Consider the following 20320-nt stretch of genomic DNA (forward strand, 5'->3'; position numbering starts at 1 on the left):
ATGCTGGCTCTTTAACAAGTAGATGCACTCTAATGACCTTCAATTTTCTAAGTCATGATGGGGTAAGTAACCAATTTGTCTTCAGAAAAAAACCTAAGGGGTTCCCAGTAGACAAGTGTACTGGGACCACTACTGGGACTCAGGCAACAGGAAGAGGACCTGGGAACTCAGGGCTGGGGTCAGTACCTTAACCACCAACTTATTCCAAAACACTGGAGAGGGTTGCTGCAGTGTGAGAAGCCAGTGTTCTTCCCCTATCCCCCAACTTTTCCTGTCCCCCTATTTCCTACAAGCCTGTGTATTTGATGGTGAGGAAAAGAGGTCAGTACCCATTTGGTTAGCAGACAATCCAGTCAGTCCTATACCACAGGAGTTTTCTCCTCCATCTCCCTCTAGACTGCTAAATATTCCTGTAGGGACAAGCACTTTAGCATGCAACTAGCAAAGGAAGACCAGATAGGGGCTCTAAACATGACAGTATAAATAATGTAATGTCTATACACAATTTTTAAAGGAAAACCAAGATAGGCCATTTATTGTTATAAAAAAAGTGATTTCAGAGACATCCCCACTTTAAAAAAGTAGGTTTGGATGTTCTGAAGGAGGCTTAGATTGCTCAGACAGCATATATTTATAGGTTCTTTCTACATGGCTGATTTGGTAACGGTGTAAACTGATGCACAACATCTTCTCTGACTAACACACAGCGGGAAACGAGGTCTGTCTTATTTGGATTGTACCTGTAACAGTTCCTTTAATTTTTTTCAAGCCACAGTTCTGGTATTTTTCCTTTTGACTGGACTTCTCTGCCACCCAGGAGCCCACTATACAGGCTTCTACTGTTAACTAAAGATCTTCTCCCTTACCTTTTGTGCTTTGATGGGTCCTGCCCGAGGCTGCTTCTGTCTTTGCTCTTTTGGTTCAGGTATTTTGTCAGTGGGCTTCTCTGAAAGCACAGGGCCAACTTCACTGTCACTACCACTAGAAGCTGGGGCTCCAAACTGAATAGTTTCTATTCCAAGCTCGACTCCACTTTCCTGTCCAGGTTTTGTTCCCTAGTTAAGGTATCAACAGCATACATTAAAACTTCAACAAATTCTCAACCAGAATGTTGCCTTAAAATAGGTTTTTACCTTGATTTTAATGTAGTTATATACTTAAGCATACAAAAGTCAGGAAATGGAAGTTAAGCACATGAAAGGCTGGTTAAAATTTGATGCAACCCACATTATCCTCATTTTTAAAAACATTTTTAGTTCTCATTACTTGAGAATGTAAGACCAGAGCCAAATGTAAAAATAGCAGGTTGAAGCTGGTTTTGAGGCAATATCTAGGTTTCTTCTAAGAAATATTTGCTTAGCTACTTGAATTTAATACTAAACAAGCATACGCCCTTTCGTTAAAATTTTAATTCTCATAGTATTTATCCTGTTGCTGGCATTAGGGAAAGTTGTAATGACAAACATTTTAGAGAAATTACGTAATTTTTTCAATTTACGAATACTTGTTGCAAAATGCATTTTTAACTTTACTTTTTTAAATTACACAATTAATTTAGTATATTACTTTCTGTTTAAGAAGCTTTACAGATCACCTATGATGTACAGAAAGTAATCACCCTTCATGAATGCATGCGTCACAGCAGAAAAGTTTCTATGGTACAGAATACCAGTGAGAGATGTGTAGAAGCTTTCCTGAAGCTGCTTTATTAAAAGGAATACTGTTGGTTTTAAAAAGTCAGATGTATGAATATTTTTGCTGACAACCTAAGATTACTGGAATAGATTTGATTAAATAAATTGAAGAGCTTCTTGCATTTGAAAATATCTTGTGTATATTAACTTTCTGCTTTGAGTGTGTCAGTCAACAGGAGAAAGAAAAAACATTTAAAAAGAGTAAAATGTGGTTGAAACCCATTATAATTGGATGGACAAGAGGGGGCATGTACTGCACTTGACTACTTTCAATTGTTTTGAAGTTCAGTGTCTCTTTAAAACCAAGTTAATACTTAATTCAAAGGAAGTCAGCAAAAAGATTGAGAAGAGTTGTCTCATCTGCTGGAGCTATTAAGGTCAGTCTATTTACAGACTTACTGTTTTATATTGCGATAGATATCTTGGACAAGTATCTAGAGAACTACAGGAAAGGTAGATATGCAATTTTCAGGAAGCATATCTATTGTCCCTTTTTTGGGAATATGAAAATATGGCCTATGGATGAAAGAAACCTTAAAAGTACGACAATATCAAGGGAATCTGTATATTATCTTGCTGACTATGAGCCACAGACAAGTATGCATAGAGCAGCTAAACAAAATATTTTAAAGTGTTTTAACTCAAATTAAGCTTACGTTTAATTTTTTTTCTGAAAAATCAGCTATATTTATCCAATTGCTAAGTTACAACTGGTAAATCTGAGGCTGTTTAACAAATTCTAGTCAAGTTAGCTACTGAGAGTTGAATCTTAAAGCATTTGCTAAACTAGAACTCCATAATCAAACTAACAAGTTAACTGCTGCAAGTTTATTGGTTTAAGTTTTATAATTCTAAACTATGAAGTTTACAAGTTTTTCTAATTACTAACACTGTCTCAATAAGCATTTTTGCTGTAACTGCTCTCAGTAAGAAATTAGATAATGTCAGTAGCTGGCACTATCTATATTATTCAGTAATTACATCTAGCTAAAGAAAAAACGCACAGTTTGAAAACACTGGATAATTGTGACAATCCCCTTGGCAAAAGGTCCCCTGGTTCTTTGCAAACAACTCTTGTCTTAGACCTGATAACATTGCTTACAAGGTATTTGTCCATAAAGGGTAACATATAAGGCCTCTATTGAAAGCTTGCAACTTATTGATGTTCATAATCATGGCATGGTATATGTACCGATAACATCTGAGGAATAATGTAACTATATTGAAGTTTATGTCGTTATGGTCTTAAGGTTAAAAGGAGTCACACTGGAGTAATATTACTTGGTGACAGCCTATTCATGTAGGATTGGGTTACCACTCCTCCAAAACTTAGCCAGTGATGTAATGCGAGGCTCAATGGTCTAACATTGCCACATCATGGAACAGTCAATAGAAAACCATCATCGGCAACTGCAAACAATCAAAACCACTTGGAGGTGAAAACAACATTGTAACAGACCATGGACTACCCTGCCTATGAATAAAGACAAAAGACTGTTTCAGTATAAGAGTGGGGAGAGGCACTCTGGATCCATTCACTGAGGAGACATCTTAAAGGGGGAGGGGGGAGAGATTTTTCATGAAAGATTGGTTCTTGGAAGCCAGCCAGCTCTACAACAGATGGAACTTTTGGGGAGGAGGGGACCTACTTTATTAAATAGGAAAGCGTAGGTCCCAGTTCACATTTTATGATTTTGTTTTGTATTGTAACCGTCTCCACCACTATCTTATTACTAGTGAAATCTCTATTCTTTCTTAAATAAACCTTTTGTTTCATTATAAGTGTTCTGTACAGTGCTCTCTGCAGTGGTTTAAGTAAAGCTGGTAACTGGAGTACAGAGGATTTTTGTCGGTAACTGGTGTCACAGTCTGGATATCACATGGGAGCACTTTAAGGAAACTTGGAGACTAGGGTGCACCTGCTGTTAATCTGCAAGGAAAGGACAGGGCTGGCATAGCTGAGAGAGGAGAGGAGAGGGCTGGTGGTGATAGGGAACTAAACATTCAGTTACTACAAGACTCCTTCACTCTGGAGGCAGGGGCTAAAAAACAGTTACTCACCTTTGTAACTGTTGTTCTTCGAGATATGTTGTTCATATCCATTCCAATTTAGGTATGTGCGTGCCATGTGCACAGCTGCCAGAGAATTTTTACCCTAGCAACACCTACTGGGTCGGCTGCGGAGACCCCTGGAGTGGCGCCTTCGTATACTTCATATACCCCAGCCAATCCAGCGCCCCCTCAGTTCCTTCTTGCCGGCTACTCTGACAGAGGAGAAGGGGGCAGGTTTGGAATGGATATGAGCAACACATCTCGAAGAACAGTTTAAAAAGGTGAGTAACCATTTTTTCTTCTTCGAGTGCTTGCTCATATCGATTCCAATTTAGGTGAGTCCCAAGCCTTACCTAGGTGGTGGGATCAGAGTGAAGCAAAGTGGATTGTAGGACTGCTCTACCAATCGCTGCGTCGTCTCTTGCTTGACAGACAATGGCATAGTGCAAAGCAAAAGCTTTTACCGAGGACCAACTTATGGCTCTGCAGATCTCCTGGATCGGCACCTGGGCCAAAAAAGCCGCCGATGAGGCCTGGGCCCTTGTGGAGTGAACAGTGAGGGGCAGGGTTGATACACCAGCCAGATCATAGCAAGCAGGGATACAGGACGTGATCCACGAGGAGATCCGCTGAGATGAAACCGGGAGGCCTTTCATCCGGTCTGCCATGGTGATGAAGAGCTGGATCGTCTTCCTGAATGGTTTTGTACGCTCAATGTAGAAGGCAAGGGCCCTACGTACATCAAGGGAGTGCAGCCGCTGTTCCTAGTGACTGGCGTGTGGTTTTGGATTAAAAAACGGAAGAAGTATGTCCTGGTTGATATGGAAGCCCGATACAACCTTCGGAAGAAAGGTCGGATGAGGCCGAAGCTGCACTTTATCTTTATGAAAGATAGTGCAGGGTGGTTCGGAGGTAAGGACTCTGAGCTCGGAGACATGCCGTGCCAACGTGATAGTGACAGGAAAGCTGTTTTCCAGGAGAGGTAGAGGAGGGAGCAGGTGGCCAGTGGCTCGAACAGGGGCCCCACGAGTCTGGAGAGGACCAGGTTAAGATCCCATGCGGGGACTGGCTGTCGAAGCTGTGAGTAGAGGCGGTTCAGGCCCTTGACAATCTCATGGCTGACAGGTTTCTCAAGACAGAGCGGCCATTCACACCCGGGTGAAATGCCGATAGGGCCGCAAGGTGAACTCTGATGGAGCTCTCAAGCTGGATGACAGACTGATGCCAGCCAGGCTTGTAATGGGCAGAGTCGAAGTCTGGCATGCCTTGTCACGTATGTGCAGGAAGCCATGTGGCCGAGAAGACTCAAGCAACTTCTTGCTGGCGAGGTTGGGAAGCTCTGAAGGCTCCAAATAGGGCCACTATAGCCTGGAAACAAGCATCTGGCAGGAGGGCTCGTGCCTGCAGAGAATCCAGAACTGCCCCAATGAATGCTATTCTCTGGGTCAGTTCTAGTGTCAACTTTGCCACACTGAGAAGGAGGCCTAACCGAGGAAACGTGTCCTTGACCAAGCGGAGGTGGGACTGCACCTGTTTTTTGGTGCATCCCTGGATAAACCAGTTGTCGAGGTAAGGGTATACCTGCACCTGCCGACAACGAAGGAAGGCTACCATGACCACCATACATTTGGTAAACACTCGGGGGGCCGTGGAGAGACTGAAGGGAAGGGCCGTGAACTGATAAGGTTCACGGAGGAAGTGTCTGTGTGCCGGATGAATCCACGGAGAAAGCGTCTGTGTGCCGGATGAATCGCTATGTGGAAATACACGTCCTTCATGTCGAGGGCGCCGTACTAGTCTCTAGGAAAGGTATGATTGTGCCCAAGGAGACCATGCGGAATTTCAACTTTACCATGAACTTGTTGAGACCACGCAGGTCCAGAATGGGCCAAAGCCCTCCCTTTGCCTTGCGGATTAGGAAATATCGGGAGTAAAACCCCTTACCTCCGTTGGAACCTCCTCAATCACCCCCATGGCGAGGAGCGCCTGAACCTCCTGAATAAGGAGTTGCTTGTGAGAAGGGTCCCTGAAGAGGGACGGGGAAGGAGGGTGGGAAGGAAGAAAATTGGAGAGAGTATCCCGCTTCCACTGTGCGGAGGACCCAGCGGTCTGCACTTATGTGGGAGCAGGCACAGTGGAAGCGGGATAACGATTCAAGAAGGGTCGGGTAGGATCCTGAATGAGGTCCGGTACATTGTCCTCGAGGGTCCCTTCAAAAGGTCTGTTTTGAGCCCGAAGGAGGCTTCGACAGGCCCTGGCCTTGCCTAGACTGGGGGTTGGAGGGCTTCCTCCTGCCATTACCCCCCCCGTCTCCTATAAAAATCCTGCCTTGGACAAGGAGGATAGGAGCGTTGTTGTGGCTGCTGGGGTTTGAAGGTTTCCGCTGGGTAGCCGGTGGGTGCATGCCCAGGGACTTCATCATCACCCATGAGTCCTTAAGGTTTCGTAGCCTGGAATCAGTCTTGTCCGAAAACAGGCCCTCTCCATCAAAGGAGAAGTCCTGTAGCATTTGCTGAAGCTTCGGTGGCAGGTTGGAGGCGTGCAGCCAGGAGATACGCCTCATCGCTATCCCCGAGGACAAAGTACATGCGGCAGAATCCACACCATCCAGTGAGGCCTGCAACAAGGTCCATGCCACTGTTTTTCCCTCATCAACCAAGGCCCCAAACTCCTCTCTGGACTCAGGAGGTACTAACTCCTTAAATTTCAGCATGGGGTTCCAGGAGTTAAAATTGTATCGGCTCAGGAGTGCCTGCTGATTAGCGATCCTGAGCTGAAGACCCCCCGAGCAATAAATTTTGCACCCAAACAGATCAAGGCGCTTGGTGTCCTTTGATTTGGGAGCTGGGGCCTGCTGGCCATACCATTCTCTCTCGTTCACCGATGCTACCACTAGTGAACAAGGCTGCGGGTGGGTGAACAAATAATCGTACCCCTTTGAGGGGACAAAGTATTTGCACTCCACTCCCTTAGCAGTCGGTGGGATGGATGCAGGTGTTTGCCAGATTGTTCTGGTGGTGGATTGGATAGTGGATTGGATTGAATAAAGGGTAGGGCTACCCTTGATGGAGCTTCCGCTGACAGAATATTCACCACTGGGTCCTCCACCTCTACCACCTCCTCTGCTTGGAAATTCAGATTACGGGCCACCCTGCGCAGGAAGTCCTGTTGGGCATGGAGGTCTATGGGAGGGGAACCCGAGACTGCAGTGCCTGCCACTGTCTCGTCGGGCGCGGAGGCGGTCACAAGGGGGAGAGGGTCATCTAAGGCCTCTTGGGGAACTGGGCCCAGCTGTCCTGTGCCAGCGACCTCAGGGCCCGGAGCAGGAACCAGCGCTGGAGGAGGTCCTGTAGCAGGAAGAGGAGCCACCAGTCTCCATGCCTCCCGGGGCGGACCGAGTGGCGACAGCCTCTGGCACTTGTGGCTTGGACAGGGCTGAGCGAGAAGCCCCAGACGGAGCACCCTGGGTCTGGTGGTATGCCCAGGGTGTCCAGAATGGCCATTGGGTGGGCCCTTAAGCGGGACCCTGCTCCTGCCAATGCCCAGCCCGACTCCAGGAGGCTATGGTCCATACTGCGGCAGTCCGAGAAGCGCGACCCTGCCTCCGATCCCAAGAAATGGGAAACGGAACGGGAAGGCCACGGTGGTGCCGAGTCATGCTGACGGGGCAATGGTGAACAGCGCCGCAACACTGGGGAGCGGTGCCGGGACCTGGATCTAGACGGTGAGCGGCATCGGGTCCGGGATCTGCTCCTCGACGGTGATTGGTGGGCAAGCAGCACCAGGACCAGTGCCGGGAATCGGAGCGGTGCTGCAAGTATGACCGGTGCCGCGAAAAAGTGCGGTGTCAGGACTGCGAGTGGTGTTGGGAGTGAGAACGGTGCAGAGAACAAGATAGGTGCTGTGGCTCGACCGATGGTGCTGACGGGGAGACAGGGCCAGCTTGCCTCGGGATGGTGCTGCACGTGCAGGTACCAGTGCCTTGGCATGAGGCTGAGGGGATGCTGATGCCATCATGGCGGTAAGGTCCCTTGCAGCCACAAAGGTATCCAGGGTGGACAGCAACTGGACCTCAACCACGCTGTGTACTGGGAAGTCCAGGGGCACTGGACTCAATGGCTCTCCCTCCCAGGGCCGGAGTCAACTGTGCCAAGGCCGTAGACTGGGACGCACCTCCAGAGGCGGTTCCAAGGAGGCTGGCCTCTGTGGGAGTGGGCCAGCCTTTTCCGGTTTCTGGTGCTGCTTCTGGCCAGGAGAGTGGGACCGGTGCCAGGCCGATAATATCGGCTGCAGTGCTAGGGAGTGCCAGTGCCATGGGTCTTGGTCATAGTCCAACTGCGGTGCTGCTCCTACTGCTGCTGCCGGAGCGCTGCGCACCAAGGTGCTCGGTGCTGATCTTTGCACACCGCAGGAGGTTGCGGGCTAAGAACTGCCTCCATAAGGAGCTGTTTGAGACGAAAGTCCCGCTCCTTCTTGGTCCGGGGATGAAAATCCTCACAGATCCTGCACTTGTCTGCTTAATGAAGCTCACCTAGACACTTTAGGCAAGAGTCTGCGGGTCACCCGTTGGCATGGGCTTAGAGCAGGAACCGCAGGGCTTCAATCCCGGAGCTTTGGGCATGAGCCCAATAGAAAATCGGGAAGGAGGGGGAACCCTGTAACCCACTAATACTAACTAACTACAACTATAACTATGAACTACTATAAACTATCAACTATGAACGGTTATAAACTAGAAACTGCAAGTGCTAGGGAGAGGGGAGACCAGCGAAGCAGAACTCCACAGTTCCAGTGACCGTCACAGGCAGTAAAAAGGAACTGAGCGGGCGCTGGGTCAGCTGGCGTATATATCGAGCATCATGAAGGCGCCACTCCAGGGGGCTCCAGAGCCGACCCACCGGGTGTTGCTAGGGGTAAAAATTCTCCGACGGCTGTACACACGGCGTGCGCGCACACCTAAACTGGAATCGATATGAGCAAGCACTCGAAGAAGAACAAGGTGACTCCCAGTCCTGGGTACTTTGCGAACCATCACAATAATCATATTTCATTTGTCCCACCACCTGCAAGACACAAATTGAGCGATCTTCAGATGTTCTTGATTCTTACCTCTGGAGATGTAGCTGATCCAAATGATGTCAAAGGCTTATTCCACGCACTGACTGAAGGGGGTTGTGGTGGACTAATGGGTCCCACTAAAAGTCCAGAGAATACAGTGGAGTCAAAACCACAATTAATCCATGGTTATTCAGATTCATAAGTACAAAACTGAATGGACAATGAAACTTCAGCTACTTGATTTCACAGCATGTTTGATTCTAGAACTCCATTTCAGCTTTTAACAGTAAGTCCCTTATTAAGTCAACCGTGATTGCCCTAATTAGCATATTTGGAAACATGCACAAATTTGACAAAGAAGTCCAGGTTTGAGACCAATGGCAGTTGCTTATATACTGGGGATATAGAATGTGGCGACAGTAGCAAAGAAGAGCTCTCATCTCAGGGAACCTGGGAGACTATGGCTCAGCAGTCTTGCAGAACATTTCATAGCAGCATATTCTCTGTGCCATATGAGAACTATACCGGCAGGCCAGGATGTTTGAGACCTCCAGAAAAATCTCTCACCAACCCAAACGCTCCAACCACAATGTTTCTCTTCTATCCCTCCCAGGCGCAAAAAAAAAGGTCAAAAAATACCACTTACATTTCTTGGAGATGTCGTTAACAGTTGTTGATGCCACCTTATTTTCCCATAATTCAGTCCCTAGAGCAGGATGGGACTGTGCATTCTGCAGAGCTTTGCCTGTTGCTGTATATTCTGTGCTGCTTGTTCCTCCTGCTGTCTGGGTTTGAGGCTGAACTGAAGCCTGTGGCTGGCTCGGAGCCTGGGGTGCACTCGGGGGCTGTACCTGAGCTTGTACCTGCTGTGCTGCCGCCGCTGCCGCCGCCGCCTGCTGTTGCTGCTTTTTTGCAAACCTGGGAGGAAGCTTGGAATTCTGACCTCTTCCTTTTTCACCTGAACTCTTTTTGGTCCAAACCTAAGAGTAAAGTTGACATTACGGAAGGGTAAGCCCTTTAGAAAGTCTGTATTTTTCTGTCAGTTGCAGAGTACAGGAGAAGGACAAAGCAGGAATATTGAACGTTTTCTCAGACTTTTTTCCCCTAATGTACTTACTTTTACTATTTGAATAATGAAAAAGTTAACACATTCCATGTTTTTGGCCAAGAAATTTTCATATAGAATTGTGACACAAAGGCAATAGCATAACAAAACCCAGTGTACGCCCAAAAGCAAGCTTTCAAGTTAGTTACAGTAGCCAACATTTTAATTTTGAAATACACAAATTACAGCAGCAGTGGGTATTGAAGGAGTAAGAGGGACAAGAGGAGAAACATAAGGGGAGGCAATATGACCTGCATAACTTAGGCCAAACAATTTCAATAAACAATTAACTAGAATACTGCAATTTGACTGGTAAAAACAGCTGTTTGGAAACAGATTTTGCACCGTTGCGTAGTCCTTTACAAAAAATATTTGCAAAAAGTGTGTAACTGCTTGTAACAGGTGCAAAGGATGACGTTCTTTATCAACAAACCTGCACTGTTTGTTCCTCCTTCTTTCTGCGTTCCTCATCTTGCAAACGTTTTTGTTGTTTCTTTGACACCACTTCAGTAAAGCCATCATCGTTCAAGTTAGACGGAAAGTCTTCAATTACTGTCACTTCAGGGTGGTCATCGATGATCACAACACCTGTAGATGAACCAAAGATGTACATTTTTTCTTCCATTTCAACAATTTCAGACACAATATTCAGAATTTTGGAATAAAAACAAATTCCACTAGCGCTGCATAGCTTCATACAGTTGCAGCCAAAGACGACCATCCTAGTTCAAGTTCCCTCATGCAGACCATCCTTTTGCTGGTGGACTTCAAGAAAAAGGATTTAATATAAAAGCCTTCAATTAATGGCTCTTCAAAAAGACACCATACTTTGTACAAAAAAGTTCCATAAAACCAAGAGCTAAAGAAAAACAGTTTGAGTAGTTTAAATAGAAAAATAATACATTCTGAACACTAACTGCAAACCTGTTGGCGTTATTTATTGAGTTTACAACAGTAACATCCTCTCCCATTTTCCACGTGCAAAGAGATACAAAATACCTGATGCCAACATCGGGTGTGGAATGATTGAATGACAGCTTGAAAAAAGTTACAGGAATGAGATTGTACAAAAGAAGTGTCCTTAAAATGGATAACTATTTTTTATATATATATATTATATACACACATACAAATATAAAATTGTATTACTCATTTTTAAAAGGGACACATGCCACAGGACTCATTCATTGCTGCAAAGGGGGCAGCGTCTGAATACTGGGATATAAACAGCCTTTAAAAAATATGCATCAACTTTTCTTCTTTCCACAGTTCCCAAATATATCCAATTCCAGAAGGAGGAACGCTAATGTATTAATAGGTTTTTTTGGTTACCACAAGTTTCCATCAACACATACTTGCATAGTTGTTGAGGTCAAATTGGGATAGAGCATCCACCTTCTCCTTGGGTTTCTTTGGACCTGGTTTGGGCTCATCCCTCTTTTTGGCACTGGCATCCTTGGAGGTCTTTTGCATTGCAGCACTACCACCACCTTCTTCTTGATGCAAGGAATTACTGATGGTGGGATCTATAGCAGTCATGCTTCCTGTTTGGTCTTCAAATGGCCTACATCAGACAAAATTATAGACAGAACTAACCACCATCCCCAGAGTACCCTCAGAAACAGCAAAACAACATCTGCATGCAGATCACATTACCGCGTTAGAAGTGTCTACTGTGCATCATCATTAGCTGCCTGAGATGTGTGGCTACTGCTTTATTAGGTCTCCATTGAGGCTGCACCTATCTGCGATGCTTACAGATTTGGATCACAGACCAGTCAAAAAATCAACAAGCACAGTAGACACTTTAGTCATATAGGTGTAAGCATCACTAATGGGCGTAGCCTCAATGGGGAACTAATAAAGCAGTAGCCATACATCTTATCCAGCTAATGAATGATGCCCAGTAGACGCTTTAACCATATAGAGAAGGTGCAACATTTTCATTTCAACTGCCATTCTTTCACTACACTGAATAAGTGAATGACCCATATTCACTCCAAATGTGAAGCTAAAGCCTCCACTGAAAAAGTTGCTGTGTAACACACCATAGAAATTTGTAAACTTTGCAATATATGCTCCATATTTAAATTTGGTTTGGTATAACTGCACCATGGACTTATTGATATTAGTAACAACTACTGCAGCCAGTTGCAGGCCAGTGGAAAAATTCTGCCTTTTTGTTGTCGAACACTAGAAATTTTTTAAGTATTACATAAAAACTTTTTCAAAGTTTTATAATGGAAGGACCAACTGCTTAGAATATTCAGCAAAAGTTTTCAAGAGAGGACACTGCTAAAGTAGCCAAGTCTTCAATGTGGAGTTCAGCAGCCCACTCCATAGCACTCCCTAACCTGGTGCAGAAGATGCTGTCAAACCATCATGCAATTGCTACAAAGCATGAGAAACCAATCCCAGAGATGAAAGGCAGGCTTCAATTTGATTCAGCATGTAGATGTAAGCATAACAAATTCATTTCTAATACTGAGCAACATGCCCAAGTGGAGCTAAGAAACTCTCCTTAACGGGAAAGTACATGCTTCATTTAGTTAACTGATTTTCTACTAGAAATGGACATGGGGGCCCTGAAGGGATAAATACAGTGAAAGGATTAAAGCAATAGACTGTAGAGTTGTGATTTAAATCAACTGGATCATGTTTAATGCTAAATTTCATGGGGATGAATGTAGTTTACACCTCTGACAACAGAGTTGGCATTTTTCTGCCAGACAGTTTTAACATGGTACAGTGACACTGGAAAGCTCTGTTCTTTTCCCCCTCTACTCTCACAGGCTCGAAGTGATTCAGATGAAAACTTCTTTTCTGTACAAAAGGCCAGCATTGTGGAGCTGTCTGACACCATCCTCCACTGACCAGGGTTATGAACCTTACAGATTATGAATGGCTATGCAATCTGCGACAGGAAATTAGTGAGCGTTAGAGCCTTTTGTGTTTATACAGTAACTACATAGTGTGGGTGCTACTGGAAACAAATAGATACTTACCCTCGTTTACCACTTCTTAATGGAGGACCACTCCGCCTTTCACTCCTAGGCCCTGAGAAATTCCTTCCAGCCTTTGGTGGCCCATTGTTGCCACGGCGATTCTGGCGATCTATTCCAGGCCGCTGACTAGAGAAACTTCGCTTAGATATTTCTCTTTTTGGAGCTACGGCATTTTCTCCTGCTTTGGCAGCTACCTGTGTGGTCACATCTGCCATTTTCTTTTCATCCCTCTCTCGCCTCTCATTGAAGTCACTACTTTCTGAGGCAGTTTCCCATTCTTCATTTGCCTGGTCTGAAGAATTTTGATTGGACAAGTCTGGTGTCTTACTCCCTGAAATATCCAAAGCAGTGCTGGATGCTTCATTAACTGCATTAACAACTGTAGCACTTGTCGATGAGCTAGCTGCGGCTTCATTTATTTTTGATGCAGCTTCCCTTTCTTTTAGGCGTCTAAAGCGTGGTGGTTTATCTTGCCTTGGTGGTCGTGCAGGCCTTTGCCTTCGAGGCCTCTCTCTAGTTGGATCAAACTTCCTCTCAAATTTTGGAGGTCTCTTATCCATGGGCACAGGACAATAGTGTTCATGTCTTCTTGGTGGTTCCTCCTCTTCTGGTTTAATGGTCTCTGTTTGCCTTGGATTCCACTGACTCTCTCTGTAGCCTGGCCTCCTTAATGTAGATGGTCTTGGTGGGCGCCCACCTGGATCCCTACCACCACGTCTGTACATTCCCCCTCTGCCACGTCTTGAAGGTTCTCCTTTAGGAAGGAATCCTGGTTTTGGTTTATCCTCCTCCTCCCTGATGTAAGTTTTCTCCAGGGATCTATTGTCGACTCTGACATTGTTTTCAGGTTTGAAAGACAGCAGAGGCTTTGAAGGTTTCTTGCCATCAGCCTTCTCCTCTCTCTTTGGGTGTTTACCTTTGCTTAAACTGTCTTTGTCTGAAAGAAGAGTATCACTAGCACTTTCATGAACTTCGCTGTCAGAATCAGTTTCTGAGCCTCGCTGTCTTCGCCGTTTGGGGACTATTTCAAAATCAGAACTCTCACTACGAGTTTCACTTTCTTCTCTCTGCCTAAGAGGCCCCAAAGGCACATGGTCTGCCCTAAGCTTAGTGTCTCTATAATGTGGATAGTCTCTATTATGGCCTCTACCTCCCCGGCCTCGTCCTCCATAAGACCCTCTGTAGCTGCGACCCCTAGAGTAATACTCTCCACGGCCTCTGCCCCTATATCCCTGATCTGGGAACCAGTCTCTATCCCGAGCCTCTTTCCAGTACGTTCTGGGTGGTAAACCAGGTTCTCTCTTTACTGGCCTGGTTTCTAGGCGAGGTTTCTCAACAATATGTTCTTTGCCAGCAGCTCTCTCTGGTTGTTTTTCTTCCTTAATTGCGTTAACAGGTTGCTGAACAGGTGGTGGCTGGACTGCAGGTGATGGCTGCTGAACAGTAGGTTGCTGAACAGGTGAAGGCTGCTGGACCACAGGTGAAGGCTGCTGGACAGCAGACTTAATGGCAGAGTCCAGCTGATGGCTATCTGTACTTTCTGAAATCTGAGCCGTATCTTGTGGTATCTTTTTAGCTAAAGAAGCAATGTCTGGGGTGGACTTTTCTGGCTCTGACTGGGGAGGTGACAGTTGTGCCTGATCCTTCTTTTCTGTCTTTTCAGACTTGCCAGCTTTTTCATTAGCTAGTTTTTCTCCTTCTTTTTCCTTCCTCTGCTCACGTTCTTCCCTCTGCTCACGCTCTTCTTTCATATCTCGAAGAACAGGTTTTTTAATAGGGCCAGATCTTCTTACTGGTCTATCGCTACCTTCTTCTCTTCTGCCGTAGCCTGGCCTGGGACCCCATCTGGTTTCAGATTTAGGCTTGAAAGGTTTTTCAGATTTTGGACCTTCTGATGTTCTATTACTCATGAAACCTTCTTTTTTTGGCTTAATCTCTGGTCTTTCTATAGTCTCAGCATACCTACTACTTACTTTAGGGACATTTGGTGTTGTCTCATTCTTTTGCTCTTCTGATTTTAGAGAATGACTTGAACCATGGGAAATGCTTCTCTTCAAAGCAGAATGACTCTCTCCTACGGGTACCAGCTCTTCCTGAGGGCTGTGTGCAACATTCTCATCAGCTACTTCAAAGCCAACTGCTGGATTAGGCATGTCAGTTTGGAGAGGTCGTACGTCTTCCAAAGACCTGCTTGGGAATTTTTGTACATCCACCTCGCCTGGCTCTCTAAAAAAGTCTGTCTTTTGATGAGAATCCAACTGGTTGTGTTCTACAGGGTAAGCAGCAGTAACAGCAATTTGTTCTTCTTCCAAATGTGCTTCAGGCCTAAGTGAAGAAGCAATTAAACAGGTTTTTAATGGAACAAAGTTTAATTTAACCATATTTATAACTGGATTCTCTAACATCCCTGTAACATGTTAAAGGACTTTTGCCTCATCTACAGAAGTTTTAAGAGGAGGAACAAGGTATCTGTCATGGTGTGAGAGGATTCCGATTGGTATGTGCGCGCGCATTCTGGTAACTAGAAATTCTGGAACTCATGACAGTTAAAAGGGGTGTATGCGACATGCACACAGCCCCCTTTTAACTGCCGTGAGTTCCAGAATTTCTAGTTCCCAGAATTAGGAACCTCAAATAAGCATTTAGCATTAGGAATCTAGTATTGTTAACAGTTAAGTCAAAACTTTGAATGAGCCAGCATATCAGTGAATTAACATCACAAATACAACATCAGTTCAAAGTAAGTAAAAGTTAATTACTGGGGTCACATTTAAGAAAGTGTCAACAGAAGCTCAGAGGCTGACTGTGAATAAGGATCAAAATAACTGCCTGACCAAGTTTTATTTTCATAGTTAGCTGATTTATCAGTGTGAAGGGGACTAGAGCTCTTCAACGTGGAGACCACATGCAGGATTTCCCGCCTGATTCCTGAAACAAGGGAATATATCACCGTTCCCACCACTTGTACCTGCAAACACCCACTAATAACTAAACCAATCTCCATTTATTAAGGATTAGGATGAGATGTTCATAGGACCAGATTACTTCACATCTGCCTACTATGGGGTTCTTGGGATACTGTCAGAGACAGGATACTAGATTAGATGGCTCAAACCTGTTGTCCAATATAGAATTCCAATGCACACACAATTGTTCAGTCACAGAACCTTTGAGCTAGTTTGAGCCGTGTTAGTCTGTATTCGCAAAAAGAAAAGGAGTACTTGTGGCACCTTAGAGACTAACCAATTTATTTGAGCATAAGCTTATGCTCAAATAAATTGGTTAGTCTCTAAGGTGCCACAAGTACTCCTTTTCTTTTTGAGCTAGTTATGGACTCTTCCTTGCATCTTCCTTAAAACCATACCTGTCAGCCAGATGGCATAAAGCATAGCTGATTAAATTTAAACAACTCACATGTCCCTAAGTCATCCATACCACCCCACTTGGTAACAACAATTGATCATGAACACTGACTAATTCACAGTTGCAAGTATGGCCTACATATCTAAATAAACATAGGAGGAGTCTGGTGGATGTGAGCGGCATATGGAAATACAGAAATCAGGCAGGACTCACCTCAAATCCTCAGTCTCTTCTAGCACTTTAGGAGGAGTCCTAGCCTGTTGAGGTTCTGCATGGGGATAAGGATCTGAACCCCACATCATGCGGGGCTCTGACAGTGGTACAGTATGTTCTCTTGCTGATCGAGCAATATGTTCGAATGAATCTGAACCAGTTCCTGACCCTTCCATCTGGTCTCTTCTCATTAATGGTTTGGGAGGCATAATTCCTGTGATCAAGAGATTCAAGTTAAACAGTTAAAATTAACAGCTCAAAATACATTGATTACTGTGACATAGGGCCAGAAACGGTTACACAAAACTAGCAGACTGACTGACCAGAGTCAGCCTTTAGAGACATATTAGTAGATAATGTTCGTGTTGTGTGTGTTTACATATACAGTTAGAGGTTGACAATGTAACCAAACAGTTCCTGTCTATCACTGTATTCTGTTAATTCAGAGATCAAAAGGAAATATTAACATTTAAATCAATTGTGAATGTAATGATATCAGTCTTAATTTCTCTTTGAAGTATATAACAAACTACATATAAATGGCGGGAGACAGGCAATTGCCTTATGTTAATCCATGTAGCTAATCACTGGTGATGCTTAGGAAATAGGAGGTTACTTCAAAAGACACTATTCTTCACACAAGGAACACCTGCTGTCAAGAGGCTGACAATAGCCTGCAAGGGGTCTACAAACTCTTGGGCCCTGATCCTTTTAATCTTAGATCTGCTTAAGCTTCATCGGGGGAAGTTTGAGTTGCAAGACTGAGGTCTCCAGTCCCATCTGGATCACTTTTATATTGGATATTTGGGCACTGGCCTATAAACCTGATGAACTGATTCTGGGAAGGACTCTTTCCAACTCTAAAACTCACCATCTCTACTACAAAACTGAGGAAAGAACGCCATTCAAGTCTGTATGTATAATAATCTTTTAACCAATACTCTCTCTTCCTTCTTAATAAATCTTAGTTTAGTTACTAAGAATTGGCTGTAAGCATGTATTTGGGTAAGATCTGAAATACATGTTAACCTGGTGGGTAACGTGTCCGATCCTTCGGGATTGGCAGAACTATTTTAATATGATGAATAAGATTTTCAGTATCCTCATCATATTTGACTTGGCTGCCTGGAAGCCCAAGACTGGACTGCTTTAAGGGAACGGTGTTTTGGCTTCAGGGTAACCAGTAAGGTATTGCAGCAGCTGTTTTGTTGCTGGCTTGGTGAATCTGAGTATTAGAATAACCACAAGTTTTGGGGATGGTCTGCCTCATTCCTTGCAGTTTGCCCTAAATGAGCAATCTCAGCATGGCAACCCTGGAACCCCGGTCACAATGATATAAAAGACAGGATTTGAAGAATTTAAAACTCTGGCTAAGCTGAAATAAATCAGCAGGATGATGAGCAGAGAACTCTTATACAGATGTCCCCTCTGACACTTCCCCATCAAGTACAGGGGCTGCAGGAGCCACTCCCACCATACAGAGCCTTCTGCTCATGTTTTTGCTGCCACTATTGGGCCTCCTGTCCTAGACATCCTCAACAGCAGCATCCGATAGCCTCTCCACTATTCCACAACAGCAGCAGCATACAGTAATCTGTTATTTAGGTTTGGAAAGTGTAAGGGCTAGAGTTTCACTTAAAGCTTTGGTTCTGCAGAAATTGATGGGACTTGCCCAGGATACACTCCTGATCACCTTGGGCAAGAGGATTTTTCAAGCCTTGAATATCAAGTAATTAAGAGGGAAAGAATATTCTTGTTACACTACTTAGAACAGATATTTCTACCTTTGTTTTGCTTCCCCAAATTCTCACCCACCCTGTGAACGTCACCCCACTATCCCTTCTCTTTTCACATTCCAGCTAGCTGGAGAGTCCCCTTTATCAGACAATTGTTATCTTTAAATGCTGGCTTCAACAGGGATGCAAATGGAAATCCTGGAGATTAAAAGCATGTTCTGTACTGAGATAATAGGCTGAAAATTTTGAAATTATTGCTGCAATGTTTCATAGGTGCTAATATTTGATTGCTAGCATGTGAAAACGATGTATCCTAGCACTGTACGCTATTCTGAAAAGTCAACCTGCATTACTCACATTTTCCACAGATTCCACAAACTTGGGTCAAACACGAGATGGGTGGGCAATGGTGGTGAGGCTTATAGCGAAGCTTTTAACACAAACATAACCAGTCACTACCACTTCACTGTAATACAGTACCAAACTGTGGTTTCATTTTATAATCATGTATGGGAATGCAGTAAGATATAAGTATAGTGTACCATTTTTCTAAATGAGATTGCCTTATCTGATATTTACACATAAAGAGAATTTAGTACTTATGTACTAGCTTGATGTTTCCAGTCAGTGGACAAACAGTGGCTTAGGGAAAGAATCTTTTACTGATCAAAAATACTGCGAGAATGTTCACTGGGAATGCAGGCTGGGTTTTACCTGGATGCATAGGAGGCATATCCATAGTAGGCCTTCCTGACATCATTCGTGGGTCCATGTAAGGCTGCATCATAAGCCACCGTGGATCAAAGCCCATAGAAGCTAAATGCTGAGGATGTGGTTGCATGGGCTGGTAAAGGGGTCTATGCTGGGGAGGAGGGACAGGACCACTGGAAGGTTGTGATGGAGCAGACTGTGGAAGCACCCCTTGCTGCTGCTGCCACTGTTGCTGTTTCATCTGTTCCTACAACGTTACAGATATGCAACATTAAAAGAAGGCTCATTCATAATATTAAGTGACTTGCATGCCATTCAAATAAACTAGCGATAAGAGCCAGTTATCTCCATAAAAGGATTAGAATTAGAACTAACTAATTAGAATTAGTTACCTTAAGAACAAGGCACAATAATCCAGAATGTGTCAAATGCATGGGGATAAACTGGCGTAAAAAGATTAAGGGGGGAAAACAGGAAATAGAACAAATGAAACTGAACCCCCACCCGCCCCCAAAATTAGCTACAAAGGCTGCATGGCTTTCACTGAGAAGCAGGGCAGGGCAATCTGTACTGTAAAACGTACATTTTGCAGAGTAACTTTCAGTCAGGTTATTTTATAGATTTAATACTCAAAAGGTATCAACATGTATGAATCCTTTAGGAAATACTGATTAACATCACATTCTACAACCTCAACATTCTGCAAGTACAGATCAGTGGTCTACACACAGAAACCGGTGTAAAAAATCCTGCTACATTTTAACAACGCTTTTATTTTTGGCTCAATTGGACACCTTGCCATCACAGAAAAAGGCAAATTGCCTCTCTAGAAGTATCCCTGCCAGTACTGCAGACAACAAATACACGACTGAAAACATTCTAGTATCTTTATAAAAGATATCACCCAGTAATGAGTTTCATCTCCAGTGTGAGAATTAGGAGTTCCAAAATCAGACCTGTATTCCATTACTCAGAAGTAAATAAGCCCCTCATCCTCTGATGCCAACAGATTGGTTGCTTACCTGTTGCCTCTGAAATCTTGGTGGCAGCGACTTCTGAAACTGTTTAGAGTAGCCTGAGGAAACAGCAGGTCGAGGCTGAGACCCTGAATCTGGTTCACTTTCATGAGCCACCTGGGAACTCTCTTTTTCATTCCGACCACTGTCTTGTCTGGTAAAAATTGGCTGTCCCTCTGCTATAAAAATATTGAAAATTAGTTCGCACCTACCACATGTATTATAGGTCATAAGCTAGTCTTCACTTTCACATGAATCTATCAGATAGTCAGTGTATCCTAACTTTAAAAAGACATGGCTTTCTAAAACGAAAGCACCCTGGATACTTATCAATTTATTATTTTAGTGCTCTGCTAGGCTAATTCTA

The 20320-nt window shown here is 44.2% G+C and overlaps 1 protein-coding gene across 12 annotated transcripts in view; it reads right to left on the reverse strand.

Moving 5' to 3' along the window:
* PRRC2C (proline rich coiled-coil 2C) overlaps window positions 1-20320 on the reverse strand; it is a 115158-nt gene that overhangs the window by 57286 nt on the left and 37552 nt on the right. For all 12 annotated transcript variants that reach the window (XM_084636251.1, XM_084636247.1, XM_084636255.1 and 9 more), the window contains exons 13-21: window positions 19960-20132; window positions 18941-19184; window positions 16491-16704; window positions 12915-15239; window positions 11265-11473; window positions 10343-10497; window positions 9451-9784; window positions 8856-8941; window positions 867-1055 (exon numbers count right to left, since the gene is read on the reverse strand). In XM_084636251.1, coding sequence (XP_084492377.1) covers window positions 867-1055; window positions 8856-8941; window positions 9451-9784; window positions 10343-10497; window positions 11265-11473; window positions 12915-15239; window positions 16491-16704; window positions 18941-19184; window positions 19960-20132 — 3929 coding nt within the window. The remainder of the gene's footprint in view (window positions 1-866; window positions 1056-8855; window positions 8942-9450; window positions 9785-10342; window positions 10498-11264; window positions 11474-12914; window positions 15240-16490; window positions 16705-18940; window positions 19185-19959; window positions 20133-20320) is intronic.

This window comes from Lepidochelys olivacea (genome assembly GCF_965140295.1).
Source record: "Lepidochelys olivacea isolate rLepOli2 genome assembly, chromosome: 8".
Taxonomy (NCBI): domain Eukaryota; kingdom Metazoa; phylum Chordata; order Testudines; family Cheloniidae; genus Lepidochelys; species Lepidochelys olivacea.